The 17,106-nt window shown below is 37.8% G+C and overlaps 2 protein-coding genes and 1 pseudogene across 4 annotated transcripts; 1 reads left to right on the forward strand and 2 right to left on the reverse strand.

Moving 5' to 3' along the window:
* Positions 1–4,947: 4,947 nt before the first annotated feature.
* Positions 4,948–6,324, reverse strand: LOC147291130 (cocaine synthase pseudogene; annotated as a pseudogene).
* Positions 6,325–8,201: 1,877 nt separating this feature from the next.
* On the reverse strand, positions 8,202–11,229 carry LOC147291131 (disease resistance protein RPV1-like). Of its 2 annotated transcripts, XM_086237956.1 has the most exons (6): positions 10,717–11,229; positions 9,705–10,287; positions 9,528–9,605; positions 9,351–9,416; positions 9,186–9,264; positions 8,202–9,086 (listed from the first exon to the last, which is right to left on the reverse strand). In XM_086237956.1, the coding sequence occupies exons 1-5, from the start codon at positions 11,184–11,186 to the stop codon at positions 9,220–9,222; spliced, it is 1,242 nt and encodes a 413-aa protein (XP_086094082.1). In that variant the 5' UTR covers positions 11,187–11,229; the 3' UTR covers positions 8,202–9,086; positions 9,186–9,219. The 2 variants fall into 2 exon arrangements, with proteins under 2 accessions (XP_086094082.1, XP_086094081.1); XM_086237955.1 differs by having other exon boundaries at positions 8,202–9,264.
* A 1,289-nt stretch (positions 11,230–12,518) lies between these two features.
* Positions 12,519–15,754, forward strand: LOC147291132 (disease resistance protein RPV1-like). 2 transcript variants are annotated; one of them, XM_086237893.1, is made up of 5 exons: positions 12,519–13,175; positions 14,256–14,811; positions 14,890–14,967; positions 15,033–15,098; positions 15,181–15,754. In XM_086237893.1, the coding sequence occupies exons 1-5, from the start codon at positions 12,658–12,660 to the stop codon at positions 15,442–15,444; spliced, it is 1,482 nt and encodes a 493-aa protein (XP_086094019.1). In that variant the 5' UTR covers positions 12,519–12,657; the 3' UTR covers positions 15,445–15,754. The 2 variants fall into 2 exon arrangements, with proteins under 2 accessions (XP_086094019.1, XP_086094020.1); XM_086237894.1 differs by having other exon boundaries at positions 15,197–15,357.
* Positions 15,755–17,106: the final 1,352 nt, after the last annotated feature.

Below are 17,106 nucleotides of genomic sequence, written 5' to 3' on the forward strand. Positions count from 1 at the left end.
GATCGGGCTGTGACGAATCCAGCATTGCAGGAATTATTTGGGGAGATAATGGCGCACCATATCCAATTTCCTGGATCCGACCACATTCCCATCTTGGTTCGGACATTGCCACATGCTAGTGTATTTCCACAGACACACATAGGCCGCAGGTTCCACTTTGAACAACGTTGGTGTCGAGAGGAGGGTTGCGAAGATGTGATTAGGCGGGTATGGGCGAACACGGTGTCTGGGGGGGCTGCAGTGATACCGGGGCTTAAGAGGTGTGCGGGTCAATTAAAATCATGGAGCTCTAAGCTTTTCAGGAGGCGGCAAGTTCAAATAAAAAAGATTCAATCTGAACTCGAAGCCATCAAAGCGACTTCCCCACATGGCACCCACCTTATGAAACAACGGGAATTGGAAGCAAATTTGGAACGACTTGTGGTAGAAGATGAACTGTATTGGCGGCAACGCTCCAGGATCTCGTGGCTTCGGGAAGGCGATAGGAACACCAGATTCTTTCATGCACACGCAAAAGAACGGGGCCGCATAAACTCCATCAATGGGTTGTTAAATGAGCAGAATGAATGGGTCACCGAAAATGGGGTGGTCGGCGCCATGTTTTGTGACTACTTTACGGGACTGTTTACTACCACTGGGGGCAAGAGCATGCAGCACATTCTGAGCCATGTGGAACCCAAGATCTCGGATGCAATGAATGTCAGCCTATTACACCCTTTCAGCCGAGAAGAAGTTGAGAAAGCCCTCTCTCAGATGTATCCCACAAAATCTCCGGGTGTGGACGGTATGCCCGCTCTCTTTTACCAACGGTACTGGCATATTGTGGGTGATAGTGTTACGGATTTTTGCCTCAAAGTTTTGAACGGACATGAAAGTGTGGGGAGCGTCAATGACACCCTCATTGCGCTCATCCCAAAGATTGAGAAGCCACAGTATGTATCGAACTTCCGACCGATCAGCCTCTGTACGGTTCTCTACAAACTTGTTGCTAAGTCTCTTGCCAACAGAATGAAAGGGGTGCTCCCAAGCGCGATTTCGGAAAACCAAAGTGCCTTCGTCCCGGGCCGCCAAATTATTGACAATGTGGTTGCTGCTTTCGAAACTACCCACACAATTAAGACTCAGAGTGCTTCAGCCACACCGAAAATGGCACTTAAATTAGACATGGCTAAGGCATACGACCGAGTCGAATGGTGTTTTTTGGAAGCCATCATGCTTAAATTGGGGTTTCATGAACGGTGGGTTGCCCGGATTATGGATTGCATTACTACTGTTCGGTTTGCAGTTTTGTGGAAGGGAGTCCCTCTGGGGAAGATTACACCACACAGGGGCCTTCGGCAAGGTTGCCCGCTCTCCCCATACCTGTTTTTATTATGTGCCGAAGGCCTTAGTGCACTACTACAGAATGCAGAACGACAAAATATGATTCGAGGTGTTAAGGTTGGCTTCGGCGCTCCATCAGTTACCCATCTCTTCTATGCAGATGATAGTCTCTTGTTCCTTGAGGCTACTACTGGGGCGGCATGGGCGATAAAGAAAATATTGAAAACTTATGAAGATGCCTCAGGACAACTAGTCAACTTCACTAAATCTGCTGTATGTTTTAGTAAGAATACAGAGCACCTTATCCGCACAATAATATCCCAGGTTTTGGGTGTTCCTGTAATGCAATGTCATGAAAAATACCTGGGCTTGCCTACGGTGACAGGGAGGAGAAAATTGGATGTGTTCAATTCCTTAAAGGACCGGGTCTGGCAGCGGCTTAATGGGTGGAAGGAAAAGCTACTCTCACGGGCTGGAAAGGAAGTCTTGTTAAAATCGGTAATACAGGCCATTCCCACTTATTATATGAGCATTTTTAGGATGCCTAAGGCAACGTGCAGGAAGATTACTGCCTTGGTATCTCGGTTTTGGTGGGGCAACAAACATAAACAGGGCATGCACTGGCTGGCGTGGGAGAAGCTGTGTGCGTCGAAGCTGGAGGGGGGGCTGGGCTTCCGAGATTTGGAGAGTTTTAACAAGGCTATGTTAGCGAAGATGGGCTGGAGGCTTATCAACTCCCCACATGTTTTAGTAAGCCGGGTGTTAAAAGGAAAATACTTCCCAAATGGAATTTTTTCAGAGGCACATCTGGGGTCTAGACCCTCCTTCTTCTGGAGATCACTTATGTGGGCTAGGGATCTACTATTGACGGGATTGAGGTGGCGGGTGGGCAATGGAGATAACATTTCGGTATACAAGGATGGCTGGCTTCCCACCCCAACTACCTTTCGGGTGCACTCTCCTCAATTAGCAGCGAATGTTTTAGCAACGAATGATTTAAGGGTCTGTGATCTAATCACTCCTGGAAGGCAATGGAATTATGATCGCATCTATTCTCTTTTTTCCATAGCGGAAGCAGATGTGATTGTCGGCATTCCTATCAGTCGATTGCCTGTGGAAGATACCCAGATATGGCATTACTCTCGCAATGGACATTATACGGTTAGAAGTGGCTATTGGGTGGATATGGCGGAGAAGCATCGCATGGGGGGCTCTGAGGGACCATCTCGGGTTTCAATGGAAGGTTTATGGCGGAGGGTATGGCAGCTCAAGATACCGGGGAAGGTGAAAATTTTTCTGTGGCGAGGGTGTAAAGAGATCCTCCCATGCAACGCCAACCTATTCCATCGCAAGCTATGCGACACTCCCATATGCCCTTGCTGTTCCAAAAAACCTGAAACTTCATTACATGCTATTTGGGGATGTAAACATGCCCGTTCAATTTGGAACCACTCTTCCCTAAGTGAAGCAGTGGGATGGCCGATGGGGGGGTCTGTGATGGATTTGATTCAGTTTGCTATGCAGGTCCTCACAAAGGAGGAAATGACTCTGTTTGCTTTTATATGTTGGGGAATTTGGCACTACCGGAATGATTGGGTGCACAACCAGGTGAGAGTGGATGCTGCACTTTCATTCGACCGCCTGGCCCATCTAGCTGTGGAATATGGGGAAGCTCAAACCCAGGTACAGGGGGTAGGATTGATGTCATCTAGTCTAAATCTTTGGGAACACCCGCCTGTTGGAGTTTACAAAATAAATGTGGATGGGAGTACATCTGTGGCGCAGCGCAAGTGTGGGCTGGGAGTGGTGATTCGCGACAGTGCCGGTGATGTTATGGCTGCAGCAGCCAAACACGTCCCGGGGTCCTTCTCTCCTAATGCTACAGAATTAATGGCGGCTGCAATGGGACTGACTCTAGCTTTGGACATGGGATACCAACATGTGATTCTAGAAATGGATGCCCAAGATGCAGTAAAACGTATCATGGATGACTCTCCCTGTTTGCATGCCGACGGTGTCTTGGTGGAGGAAGCTCGCCTGCGCATGGCATCCTTTCGGAGTGCCTCTTGCCAATTTAGAAGACGGGCTGCTAATAGAGTGGCTCATGAGCTAGCCCAATTTGCTAGGTCTCATGTTGGAGTATCCATATGGACTGATGTAATGCCTTCTTGGCTCATTGAAGCAGTGTTCACTGATTCTCAATAAATAAAATCAATAGCTTCTTATCAAAAAAACTACATTTTTTGTAACTCAACGCACCATGGATTCGGCCCAACCCGTTCGGTGCTTGAGATATATGGATTCAGCAGAATCCTTTATGGTTTCCTACCCATAAAGGAAAATTTTTTTCCTACCCACCCATTATCAAGAATTTTTCTTCTCTCATGCATACCCGAGGCATGAGGACCTGGTCCAGACCCGGATATATGATGTACATCATATCGTATACCAGAACATTTTTATACAACAATACATGGTGGTATCTTATACCCTATACCAAAAAGTGTTTATGTATCAAGACATTTTTGTATAGAATATTAGAATGTGTATCATGTATCGCTGTATGCATGACTAGATTTGCATGTATCAAGACATTTTCATGGTTCGGACTAGGTTAATTTGCATGACTCGGGTGCTGATCGCAGGAATTTTCAGTATCCACAAATACCCCTAGCATATACTTAATACATAATGCTCAACTATTGTGAACAGCCAAAAAGAAAAGCCATTATGAAGTTCGAATGTCAACTGTTTAACTCCCCACACCTTTACGAGTTTTAGGCCATGGTATTTGACCGTGATGGGAGATTAATTGATTTGAGGAAACGGTTAATTAATTGAATTATATTATTGTTGCCGATTCATGGAGGTACGTGAGTCGATCACGTAGCCTTTAATGAGTTTAGCAAAAGGGCAAACTAGCTTGTGTCTTTAACTTGCTACTGTTAGTGAGTTTTGGTAGGTATAGGAGGTGGGTAGAGTTGGGGTTTTTTTCCTTTTTTTTTTTTTTTTCATTTAACTTGTGCCTTAATCATTTTATATAAAGATAAGCATGTCACTAAAATTTGAGTGGGGAAATAGGCGGGTATGGGGTGGGAATAACGACGTCCGAATCTGAATTCTCTAGTTGTTTTTCTTTTTTAAATGTAGCTTATTCGTGTCATCTGAATCCAAAGTTTATGTAACTATATTCAGAAAAAGTATAACAAATTCATTTCATGTCTAATTTGTTCAAACTATTCAATAATAAATATATAAATTAATAAAATTAAAAAGTCAATAAAAAAAGTAGAGAAAAATAAAATTGAGGATCTGGATCTAATCACAATAGTCTTATTAATGAGGCTTCCAAACTTTTTTAATGTATTCATAAATCTTATTGTAAATTTTTTTAAATACCAATGGCAATAGAGCACGATACATGTATCACCGAAATTAAGGGGCATTTGATCGAATGCTCATACAGAATTTTATTTTCTTACACCGCAATGACAACCAAACTGTCACTGTATTTCACTGCAGTGATTCTTATGTGTCCAATAAACATTAAAACAATAATAATGATTTAGTTAAATGCTTAAATAGATGACCGCAAGGTTAAGTATCCATTACTGTTTGTCATTCTCACATGCGGCACTGACTGACAATTGCACTAGGGTTCAAGGAAGCAAATGAAAGAAGCATCTCATCACGTTCAAATATAGCCATCTCCTTTTCTTGCAGGTTCACCCAAGCTTCAATATCTTCACCCCATTTGGTATCAACCAAACAAAAAAACTTGTCGAAGTGCGAAGGAGAAGTGACCCAAATGGGTTTACCCCACCCAAAATCCATATCATATAATGGAAATCCACATAAACTTGAACACCAAAACGTATTTACTGCCATCTCACGAAGTTCAGTCCCCTTTCTAATAGATTCAGAAAGCACAGAGAAGCAATCTTCGCTTTTAAAACTCTTTGCCTTGTCATAATTAAAGAAGTCCATTAACCCTTTCCTCATCTCGACAACCAGTTCAGATAGTTCGATGTCATTTTTTTCAACCAAAACATGGAATCGCCCAATGATATTTCCTATAGCATTATCCGGCAGTCGAGGGACCATTCGTTTGCGCAAATTGAGCATTTGGGACAGTAATGTCGGCATTGATGATGATATAGATTGAGACGCAGCCGCAGCTACAGCATTAATGGCACATTTCAACACAACCGCAGATACTAATTCCACGCGCGTTGGGCCATTAGTGCCGAGCTGTTGATTAAGTAGTAGTCTACTGGTTTTGGCCTTGAGGCTGGCCATCTTTGAGACGCTAAACACAAACCTCCTTGTGGTGAAATTTTGAGGGAGAATTGTTATTAGACCGTTTGAGGTGCTCGTTGGCAATGGAGACACAGGCGGCATCAACGGTCCAGTATTGATGAACTCCGGAAGCAGTATTTGACGAACATGTTTAACGTATTCATTACGAGCAGCTGTAGTCCAGCTCCGGACGAATGTGCACAAAGATGATGCATCCACAATCTTGTGTGAAAGAGAGACTCCAACAGCTATTCCTCCGCCGTTAAAGACAGTGACTTGAACATGCAGAAGAACATCCAATGCATCAAGATTAGTAACACTAGTGGGAATAAATTGGCATAGTAAATTGGGGCCTGGAATTTGGGAGAGAAAATTGGAGAGGTGGCAGTTGATTTGGGCTTCTACAAAATAAGCGCCTTTGTCGTTGCACTCAATGGATGGCCCGTTGAGTCGTCCGGCAAATGGATAGTAATGAACCAAGGTTTTGGATAGCGACTTCTGTAGCTGGTGAGACAACAATGATTTCGATACCATATGGTTGCTGCTGTTGGAGGCTGAGTAGAAGAAAATCATATCTGCGCCAATGTTTGGGGGGAATGATTGCTCAAAAAGAGAGAGCTTGAAGTTTTTATGGTGATAAGGAGTTGGAGTGGATGGCCTGATGGTTTTTTTCGAGATGATCTCTACCTTCATTTCTGTCATCTTTTCCTTTGTTTGCAATTTGCAGCTTCCTCCTATATGCTTATATATATATATATATATATATATATATATATATCTTTTGGTTTAGCATGACAAATAATGTACGAAGAAATTGTCCGACTTTTAATAGAAAAAATTGTCATATTTTTTTATATATATAGGAGGAAATCACTTGGACTTGATTTTCATGGATTTTAAAAGAGTTTACAGATTTTATGAATTCTTATTGATTTCCATAGAATCCATCAAAATCTGATGGGAAAATGCTAAAATTTTGATAAATAATCTTTGTTATTTGAACAAAATTCACCCAAATCCATAATCTAATCCATTAAAATCCACCACTTAATGAAATTAATGACTTTTTTAGAACACATAGATTTTTAAGGAATCTATTAAAATCTGAGTTAGGGATACCTTGATTTCTATCAAATCCATTCAAATCCTAATTGAAAACATCTAGATTTTGTTGAATTTTTAAAATCTATTAAAATATGAGTTAGGGACACTCTGCCTTTAGATTTTATAGATCTCTTATATACTTGTATATTATATTGAAATCAAATAACGTATATCAAGGGCCGAAGACCCATCTTTATAGTTCACCTCGAATCCTAGAATTTCAAGTTTAATATATGTATAAAAAATAAATTTTTTATATGTAAATATTGAAGTTTTTATGTACATAGTTAAAAAAAAAAAAAAATTTATATTATTTGAGTTACCCCTTTGAATCAAATCTGACTAATGTTTAAAATTTAATAAAGGGAGACTTAAAGTGTAATTCATTTATGACTCTTTCTTAGACTAAGACTGATAGTGATTTAGAATTTTTAATTAAGTCCTTTTATTTTTCTTCTTTGACGGCTTTATGTTAGAGTTTAACTCCAAATTAAAACCTAACATAAAGTCATCAACAAAGTCCACTCTACACCCTAGGAGGGGAAATACCCTTCAAATTGGGAAAAGACTTTATTATGAATTAAAAGAATTTTCTTATAAATTAAAATGACTTTATCATGAATTAAAAAAAATTTCTTATAAATTATTATGAATTAAAAAAAATTTCTTATAAATTTTAAAACACTCCTGGTCTCCATCTAAAAATTTTTTTTCTAAAGAATCTAAGCCAAATTATCTCTTTAATAAATTATAATAGAAATCAAATTTTGTTTAAATTTGAAGAGCCTATTAATAAATAATTTTAACTCTTCAATTTTTACTATTCAAATTGCCACATAGGTCAGCAAAGTGAGATTTGAAGAGTTTCTTGGATATGCTCTAAGCAGTTGATGCCTAATTCAATTTCCAATCACATCGATTTGGTAGGGCGATGGGTATGGGTTGATCAATGGTTTGGATTGATGTATTTCATTGGGTGTATTTGGATTTGGGGAGCTCAAATCAAAATTCACCTGTTTGGATTTAAATTAAAAAGCGGATTTAAATTCACCTGTTCGGACCAGGCCGCCCCGATTAATTATTTTAATTATTTTAAGTTTCTACTATTATTTAATAAATCAAATACTTAATGACGAGCCGGGCCGACCCAACCCGATGTACACCTCTTCTTCTAAATGAACTAAGCACTCGATGCCTTTGCCTAGCATTCTAAGTACTCAACACAAAATTTTTTTTAAATATTGCCACGTATTATCCACTAGTATTAGCGCAAAGATTGCCTAAAAGTGCGCCTTATAGAAATATTTTTTGTCTTCTTATTACATAAATATATAAAAAATTAATAAACATATATAAAGTAATAAAACAAAGAATTCAAGCTTAAGGAGTCACATTCACCCGATTTCAATAATAACAAATACTGATTGCCAAAATTGAACAATAACTAAATTGAATTATAGATAAGTTGATTTTTTTGCCCTTCCTTTTGTTGGTTGAGAACAGAAAAATGAATGCATATTATTGAATTTACAAACACAGTGTCATTATGTCTTTACATATCTTGTTAATTAACCAATTCAAGTTGGAAGGAATTATAGTCTCTAAAATCAATTAGCGAAGATCATAAAAACTGAGAATTCAGAGAGCATGGCTCAAAGATTTGGAACTGGAGGACAAAGATCATGTTGATGCACATGACAGAGAATAAAGATTCAGAAATTGAGGGGGGAATGTTGGAATTAAAAAAATCAGTGAATTAAGCAAAAAGTAATGGTAAAAAGAATGAATACAGTAATGTGAATGTGAAGTGCATGTAAATTCGTGAATGGTTCTTGGAGTTCTTGGATCAGTATATGTCTGCAAACTTATGCATTAATTGGCTTAGTTTAATATAAAAGGGGTAAGGAACTTCAGTTGTAATCAGCACATCTTTTTTTCAAGAAAGAAAGAAATATTATTTGATCGTTCCAAGTGTTTCAAGTCTTGTGTATGTTTAAATATTGTTTTCATTAGGAACTCTTTATGATCGTTTTATCACTTTATCATACATCTCCAACATGTTTTATTTAGTGAATTTGGTATTTGTTAGTTATTTATTTGTGTTACTCACCTTGTGTTATCTAATAGATATCGACTTTTTCTTTGTTTATTTAAATTTTCAACATGGTATGAGAACTTATATTTTCAACACGAAAAACTCTACAATACAACTTTATATATCAAATAACTACTCTTTTCACACTACACCTTAATTTGGCCAGTGACTCAGCTTGTACTTCATGGCCCTGTCGTTTTTGCGTTCTTGCCGCTTGCAGGCTTCATTGGTCTGTTGTTTACTGTGCCACGGCATCTACTTCAGCCTTCATTAGAAGATGTAAGCATCAATTAGTGACTAGTATGCTGTTTTTTTTTTCTACTACCTGTGTAATTTGTAAAAATAATGAACTAGTTTCCAGTACTATCTAGTTGGAGAGAACTCTGGTTGCACTGTATCTAGTCTGAACTCTGAAGTAGCTTCAACTCAGATATTGCTTGTGCCTGTTATGTACAAATCAAAAAGATGAAATTTAGAGCATTTATATACAACACTCCTGAAAGTTTCCAAGGCATAGGAAATCATATACCTGAATGGCATTCTTCCTACGCTCTCTGCGCAAACAATCTTCTAGGTACTTCACTCTCTGATTGGTCTACAAGCCAAAGAATGAAATACAGATATTATGTAATGGGATCTAATGCATGACTAGAAGTAAGTAAATTACATAAATAACTGGATGGGAACAATTTTTTTTTGTGTGTACCAGATTACAGAAATTCTCGATGTACTCTTTAAGTCCTGCAACTGTGCGACGACTTTGCTGATACTGCTCCCAAATGACCTATAAAGCATCAAATTTCTAATCAAATTTTGCTTAGGCATTGACATTGCAAGGCAAGTTGGTATTCTTACTATTCTGCAAACAAGCTTAATTAATTACCTGTATATTGGGTGGTAGAGGAAGGCCTTGAGCCAGAAACACCTGATCCACTTCAAGCACATTTAGCAGATGCACTTTTCTAGTTGTTATTATGATTTTACTTCCCAAACCAAACCAACTCCGGTTTCTGGCAAGGGCATACAGTTGATCCAAATCATCAACATCGTCGAGGACAATAAGGACCCGTTTATAGCCTAATTTTTCCTTAATCATATCCATCCCTTGTGTTACATCTCTTACTTTTACATCCCCTTGTGATAGAACTTCAGAGAGAAGCTTTTCTTGTAATTGAACCAAGCCATTGGGTTTTCTTGAATTTTGTCCAACATTTTTCAGGAAGCTGCTACCTTCAAAAGTGTAAAAAATTTGCTTGTAAACAGCTTCAGCAATTGCTGTCTTTCCCATTCTGCTCGGCCCGCATATCCCTACTATGAGAACATCATCTGATCCTACTTGCAAGAAGAGATGCAGATAGTCATCAATAATATCATATCTAAGGGGATAGATGGAAACATTGAGATTCGTGGGAGTCCGTTTATTCACAATATCTTCAACAACTTTACCAACCAACATGGATTCAATCCTGAAAGACGTTTGTTGGCAAAAGAATGTAAGCACAAGGACATAGACATCTAGCTTATGAGTCACGAGAGTCAAAGAAATGCAGCTTAAAAAACAACTGGGCAACAAATAAGAATACTAATAAAATTATTAGAATGAGGCTTATTGTACTTTGATTCTAGGAAAGTAGAAATGAACAAGGAGAGCCAAGAAAAAATCATTAGTTATTCAGAAGGAGACTAAGGCTTCTGCTAGACTGGTTTGGACAGGCTTTGCTTCCAAATTTAGATATTAAGAAAAAAAAAATCCTAAAAAATCTCTAAAATTCAGTTTAAAAAATCCTTAAAAGGTGAGGTTTCAAGGTCGTAAGATTAAATACATTCTACTTGTGAACTAATTCAGACATTATTTAGATCAAGCAAATCTGAAAGCAAGAAATGAATGAACACACCTATTTTGGCCACTATGATCCCAACCACAGAAATTGGCAGCTTGTTCAAGAGCCCTCTTCCACCTTTTGTGCCAGAAACTCCCTTTCCTCTGAATCCCCACAACTTTTGAAGCATACCCTCTTTGCTTCCTAACATCAGAAGGATCCACACCATAGAAAATGGGCAGGACTATAAGCCCCCACTTGTCCCGGGACTCCAGAATAGCCACCAGTTCCTCAAGACACCACCTGGAATAAAGATAGTCCTTGGAGAATAGTACTATGGAGATTCTTGAAATGGCTATGGCTTCTTGAAGGTCTTGTCCGATCTCTGTGCCCCTCTGTTTGGTTCGCTGCTGCTTGTGGTCTGTGAAGGAAGGGACTCCTCGAATGGTCAAGGACCTGGATATCATGTCTGTGATGTACTTGCAGGGGTCGTCCTTTTGGACACTTATGTAGACGTAATGTGATGGGTTGGATGAGGAGGCCATGGGAGTAGTAGATTTTGAGCTGGTAGATGAGTCTCACAGTTGCACAGAATTTGCAAATGCAATAATTGAGTAGAGAGTACTAGAGTAGAGAGTAGAGAGTAGAGAAAAAAGCTTTAGATTATTTTAGATTAATCAAATTTAACCAAATTAATTGAGTTGTCTACTTGTCTATCAGTATTTTACAGATTATTAATTGAAGTATATTGATATTTGAATGAGTGAAGGACCGGAAGGATAAAACTAAGCCTTATTAGCACAAATGCCCATAGAAAATAACTTTCATTTTTACTCTGCTCCATTTAAATTTAATTTTCTTATTTTACTCTCCAAACTTTATAAATTCTTTCAATAAGTCATATTTCGTCAAGTACATTAATGACTCCGTAAAAAAAAACTAATGTAACGTTCATTTACATAAACGACATGTCAGATTTTTTAACGAAATTATTGATGAACTTGACAGAATATAAGATTTGTAAAATTTGAAAAATAAAGTGAGAAGATTAAAGTTTAAAGGGACAAAGTGAGAATAAAAGATACTTTTAAAGAATATTTACACAAATAAGCCTAAAACTAATTACAATGTGGTACACAATTTAGTAGCACAATGCGATTTGTCTAACATAATTATTTGGAGTTAAAAAGAGACAATTTTTCTACAACAGGGATTGATGATATGTCATCACAAATAAAGAGAAGGGTGAGTGCCAAACTTCAATTCTCAAACCCCCTTATCTTTGTCAGTAATGTGACATTACTAATTCTTGTTATAAGAAAGTTTTCATTTAATAGAAAAGTTGTATCACATTTGTTTGTGTAACCTAGTTAAAAGGGATTTGATCCCTTTCACTCAAATAAATAAGAAATATGGTATCAATGTTATATATAAAATTGCAGCACATATAAAACAAAATGTGATATCAATAATAACATTATTTGATAAATATAATTGTCTAAATAAATTTAGTGACCTTGGGTCCTTGACCATATTTCTTCTTCATTTATTTGGCAAAGTGTCGCTTTTTGCATAATTGGATTTTCCATTTGTTTATTTTATCTATAAATATGGTCAAATAGTGTAGTCTTTTTCACGGACATGGCTTGAAACAAACGCTGAGTTAATAAAAAAAATTAGAAAAGAAAAAGATAGAAGACTAATAGTCAACGTCAATATGCACGCGTCCAACTTACCTCGAGTGGTGCATATTAAGAAGGGCCCTTCTTTCTTCTGAGTACACATCAATGTGAATTGCTTATCAAACCAAATAAAGCAAAAATATTATCAATCAACTCATTTTCATAGTGTATTTATTTACTTTTTTGATCTCTCATTTTTAGCAGAGAATGAATGTAAAAAAGAAGAAGAAAATTGCAGAGTTCTGAACTGCTGGCTACTCTCTAGAAGAGGAGGGTATTGTATTGTGTTGCTCACATTGCAGAGTTAAGAGTTTCATAGACATTGCTTGCTTCAATGGCCACCTTCACAAGAACACACGCATCCTCGTTTTCCTTCATGTCCACAGTGACTCGGCGCCGGCACGATGTGTTCCTGAGCTTCAGGGGCGAGGACACCCGCTACAACATCACCGCCAACCTCCACAGAGCCCTTGTCGACGCCGGCGTACCCACTTTCAAAGATGACGTCAATCTCCAGAAGGGCGGCGAGATCGCCTCGGAGCTGCTCAAGGCCGTACAGATGTCAAGAATCGCAATCATAGTGTTCTCAGACAACTACGCCACCTCCGGGTGGTGCTTGGACGAGCTGGTCAAGATTGTGGAGTGTAACAGCGAAGTGGGTCAGGTGGTTTTGCCCATTTTCTATGATGTTGAGCCTAAGAATGTGAGAGAACAGATGGGTAGTTTTGAAGAGGCGTTTAGAGTGCATGAAGAGAGTGGGAGGGGGAAGAACAAGGTGGAGGCATGGAGGAAAGCTTTGGCGGAAGCAGCTAATCAGCCTCATGGATGGGATATGCATAATGTTGCTAGTTGGTAATTGTAATTATCTCTCTCTTTTTTTTGTTTTTTATGTTTGTGATGGCATTGGAAATTATTTTTGTTTGCTGAGATTTTAAGAATAGGGAAAGAAGGTAAGAGGGGACTGATTCAATTTTGAATTTTTAAACTGGGGCTGATTAAATCATGCCAACTGAATGCTCCTTTTGTTACTAGCCTAGACATCAAAAGAGATTGCCTACATGGGAAAGCAATTAACTTTGAAGTTATCCAGAGAACATTTTCTGTATATTGCAAATTTTGTTAAAAGCAGACATCACCGCTTTAATGAGTGTACAATTTTACCAAAATATTTGGGACATTGTTCTGCATATTTTCTGCATTCCTAGTTATTAGGTAGCCAGTTCCATGGGTCGCTGAATTTAGCTGGTTATTATAAGCAAATGGAAGGGTAAAATGTTCAGTGTGACAAGCTTCAGTTCAGGGTGACCTATGTAACTATAGATTACCATTTGTTGTTAGAAAGCAACTCTGTAGTCCATGTCCACTCTTCTAGTTAAGGAATTACTAATGTTGAGGGTAAGAGCTTGGCTACTTGCTGAAGTAGGAATCTATGTGAGGTCAGAAACATACCTTTGAGTGACCCTTTGAGTTGTAGTTTTGTTTGTCACAGTCTGTTGTGCAGGTGCAGCTTGTTATCTTACAGCAGGATGTTTATGCTACAGACTTTGCTATATGCACTTGTTTTTTCCACCAATGTTGTAGTCATTGGTTTTAATCAAATCATTCATCAATGAAAAAAGAATGCATAATAATCAAGATTAAATTACAATAGATGGCTCCATGAGGTTTGTTATTTTCAAACTTCTACGATTACTCTTTCATATTATGTGGATGACCAAATTGCTTCAAATTAAAGCCAGGATTGGAAGGCTGTTAAGTAGGTTGAATCACTAATTCTAGTGTTCAATTAACCGTTTGAATTTGATCAGTAAAGGGCGATTCATGCATGTAGTGCATCTGAGAAGTGAGAACAATGAACCATGTAACAGCACACTTCAATTTATTTGTCTTTGCTTTATGGTTCATTTAATTCTTTTTCTCAATCTTTGGCAGGCATCAATCCAAATTCATAAAGCAAATTGTAAAGCATGTTTTGAGTAGATATCAAGATGCACACATGAGTGTTTCCATTATCCCACCCAGATTGGATGTTGGCAAAGAGTACATAAATCTCCTGTTAAGTGTAATATCAGATGACATTCTCATCATTGGCATCTGTGGAATGGACAAAAGTGCCATTGCAAGAGATGTGTATAATCAGAATTTTCATAGGTTTGAGAGCAGCAGTTTTCTTAAAGATGTAAGCATTATAGCAGAACAACCCAATGGACTACTTGCCTTACAAAAGCAGTTCCTTTCAGATATCCTAGCAGATGACAATTTAGAGATAGACGATGTTAAAAAAGGAACTGACTTGATTAAAGATGCTGTGGGCAGAAAAAGGGTACTTGTAGTTCTTGATAATGTGAATAACCTGGACCAGTTAAATGCACTTGCTAGGAGTCGTGAATGGTTCGGCTTGGGTAGTAGAATCGTCATAACAACTAGAGATGCACAGCTGCTAAATGTACTTGAAATCGATGATGTCTATGGGGCTCAAGGCATAGAGGTAATCTGTTGTTTTTTGTAATCAATTAATTGGCTAGACAACCCAGTGAGCCTTTACTAATTAGTATGTGATGTGCAGGTTATTGAGGAACAATTTAAGCAGAACCTTCAAATGATTGAAGAACTCAAGGAGTTCATCCAGAAGTCCCATGTTGAGGTACCCAATAAAGACTACTACTTATTTACAACTTTTTTTTATCTAAATTACTTGCTCACCTGCAGGCTTACGATAGAATGAGGTCCCTTATCACTGAAATAGAAGCAGCGGGGAAAGAGAACAATGCTCAGGTTTGGACTAAGGTCTAAAGATCATTTTCAAATTAATTAATAGCTTGAAAGTATAAAATTGGAGACACTCTCACTTCAATAGGCACACATTATGGCAGACTTACAGCAAAATCTGAATCAAAGTTTCCTATTAAACGCATTAGACTCAACAACAGATGTTGTACTAGATGGAAAAGGGCCCGACATTTGTGAAGGTTATGGTAGTTACGAGGCCCTGCTTGATTTTGTGCCCGAGAATGAGATGATGATTGGGGATGCTGCTGTTGGTGGTGAGCTAAGGGGAAAGATGCATGCTCTTCATGTTGGATCCAAGGATTTGGTGGACACAGTAAGCAGTAAAGAATAATAACAAAAATTTCCTTCTCTTGCACTTCCCCTGAGAACTCTAAGCCAAAATGCAATCTTTTTAACTGACAAAATGGTGTTTCTCCCTAGAAGGCTAGAACCAAGCTTAATTATTCTGGTAATTGTCCTTCTCCCAAAAACCAATTTTAATTTGATAAAAGAACAAAAGAATAGTTTATCTTTGTTGGAAAGTTAGTTGAAAATGTTTTCTCTTGTAATCATGTTGTCATAAACAGGAAGTTGAAAGCAAATGTTTGATTTGTAAAAATTTGTAAAATAAACGAAAAAAAATGAACTGACAAATTAAGTTTCTTAAATTCTCTTAAAGAAATAAAGGATGCAATCAGAATATATATTGTGTGTGAGTGTGTCTATGTTCTTTTTCTATATCATTAATTAGTTTTCTGTAAGTTGAATAAGTCACTACACCATTATCAATGATCAATTAGTGAAGAGAGCCACTCTCGCCCTCTACAACCCAAAATGGTTTTTTTTTTTTTTAAAAAAAAAAAAGCAACAAAAAAAACCCTAGGACATGCCAAATACATGTTTTCTAAAGTCAGCCAAAGGTTTCATTAGTCTTTGCAACCTGACCTTCAATTAATGCAATAAATCAACATTGTTCATCAAACTTTAGTAGGTGAAAAAAAATTCATCGCAAGATTACAGGAACTGCACAATGCAGAGGATCAGTATTAATATATGGTAGACAAATTAAAAGTAAATACAATGAGCCAAGAAATGACCAAAATGAACAATGGAAAGCAGAAATTCTTATACGCGCTTTTATTATGCAGAGTAAGCTATGAAACAGAGTATCCAAGGCTCAGCATCTATTTAGTTTGTTCTTATATAGTACTTATTTTGTTGTGTTCTTATACAGTACGATAATCATAGTGTTTATAAGATATTCAAAGATCTGTAATAGAACTGCGTCATTGTTGTGAGGAAGAGAGAGAGAGAGAGAGAATGGAGAATCATAGAGAAGATCATGAGATAGCAAGACTGTATGAGGCATCCATGAAAGGGGATGTAACATTACTAGACACATTGATTCGAGAAGACGCACTCATTCTTCAAAAAATTTCACTAACCCCCTTCACTGAAACTCCCTTACATGCAGCAGCTTTAGGTGGCCACAATCGGGTGTGCATGTGGCTCTTATCAATGGCCATGTGTGTCACTCTCACCTTCATGTGCATATTTGTCGATCGAGTAAACTGATAAGTAAACACTGTATGCATGGTTTGCACAGTTGAACTGTACATGATATGGAAATCCTTCAACTATGCTTTTGACTTTCTTATTATTGATTAATTTATAATGAGAGCTCATGGTATAGAAGTTTTTGCATCATAAACATGGTCCATTAATTTATACTTGTCAATTTGGAATGAAAATTTCCATTTCCTCTTGTCAAAATGTGAAATCATATTCGTATGTATAAGTCTTATCCAGATTCACCATCAAACACTTACTCATTAGTATTCTAATAAGACGCAAAAATATAAACTATATTAAATGTTAAACATTATTTTTGTAGACTTTAAATCACTAAAAATTTGGGTTGTTTTTTTAAAAAGTCCAAAACAGAAAAATCCGATCCCACCTGCAAAAACACGGTAACAAGTCAGTCCACTTTAATGAGCCGAGCGCTCGGCAA

Source organism: Dryas octopetala, chromosome 3 (assembly GCF_963921425.1).
Source record: "Dryas octopetala chromosome 3, drDryOcto1.1, whole genome shotgun sequence".
Lineage (NCBI taxonomy): Eukaryota > Viridiplantae > Streptophyta > Magnoliopsida > Rosales > Rosaceae > Dryas > Dryas octopetala.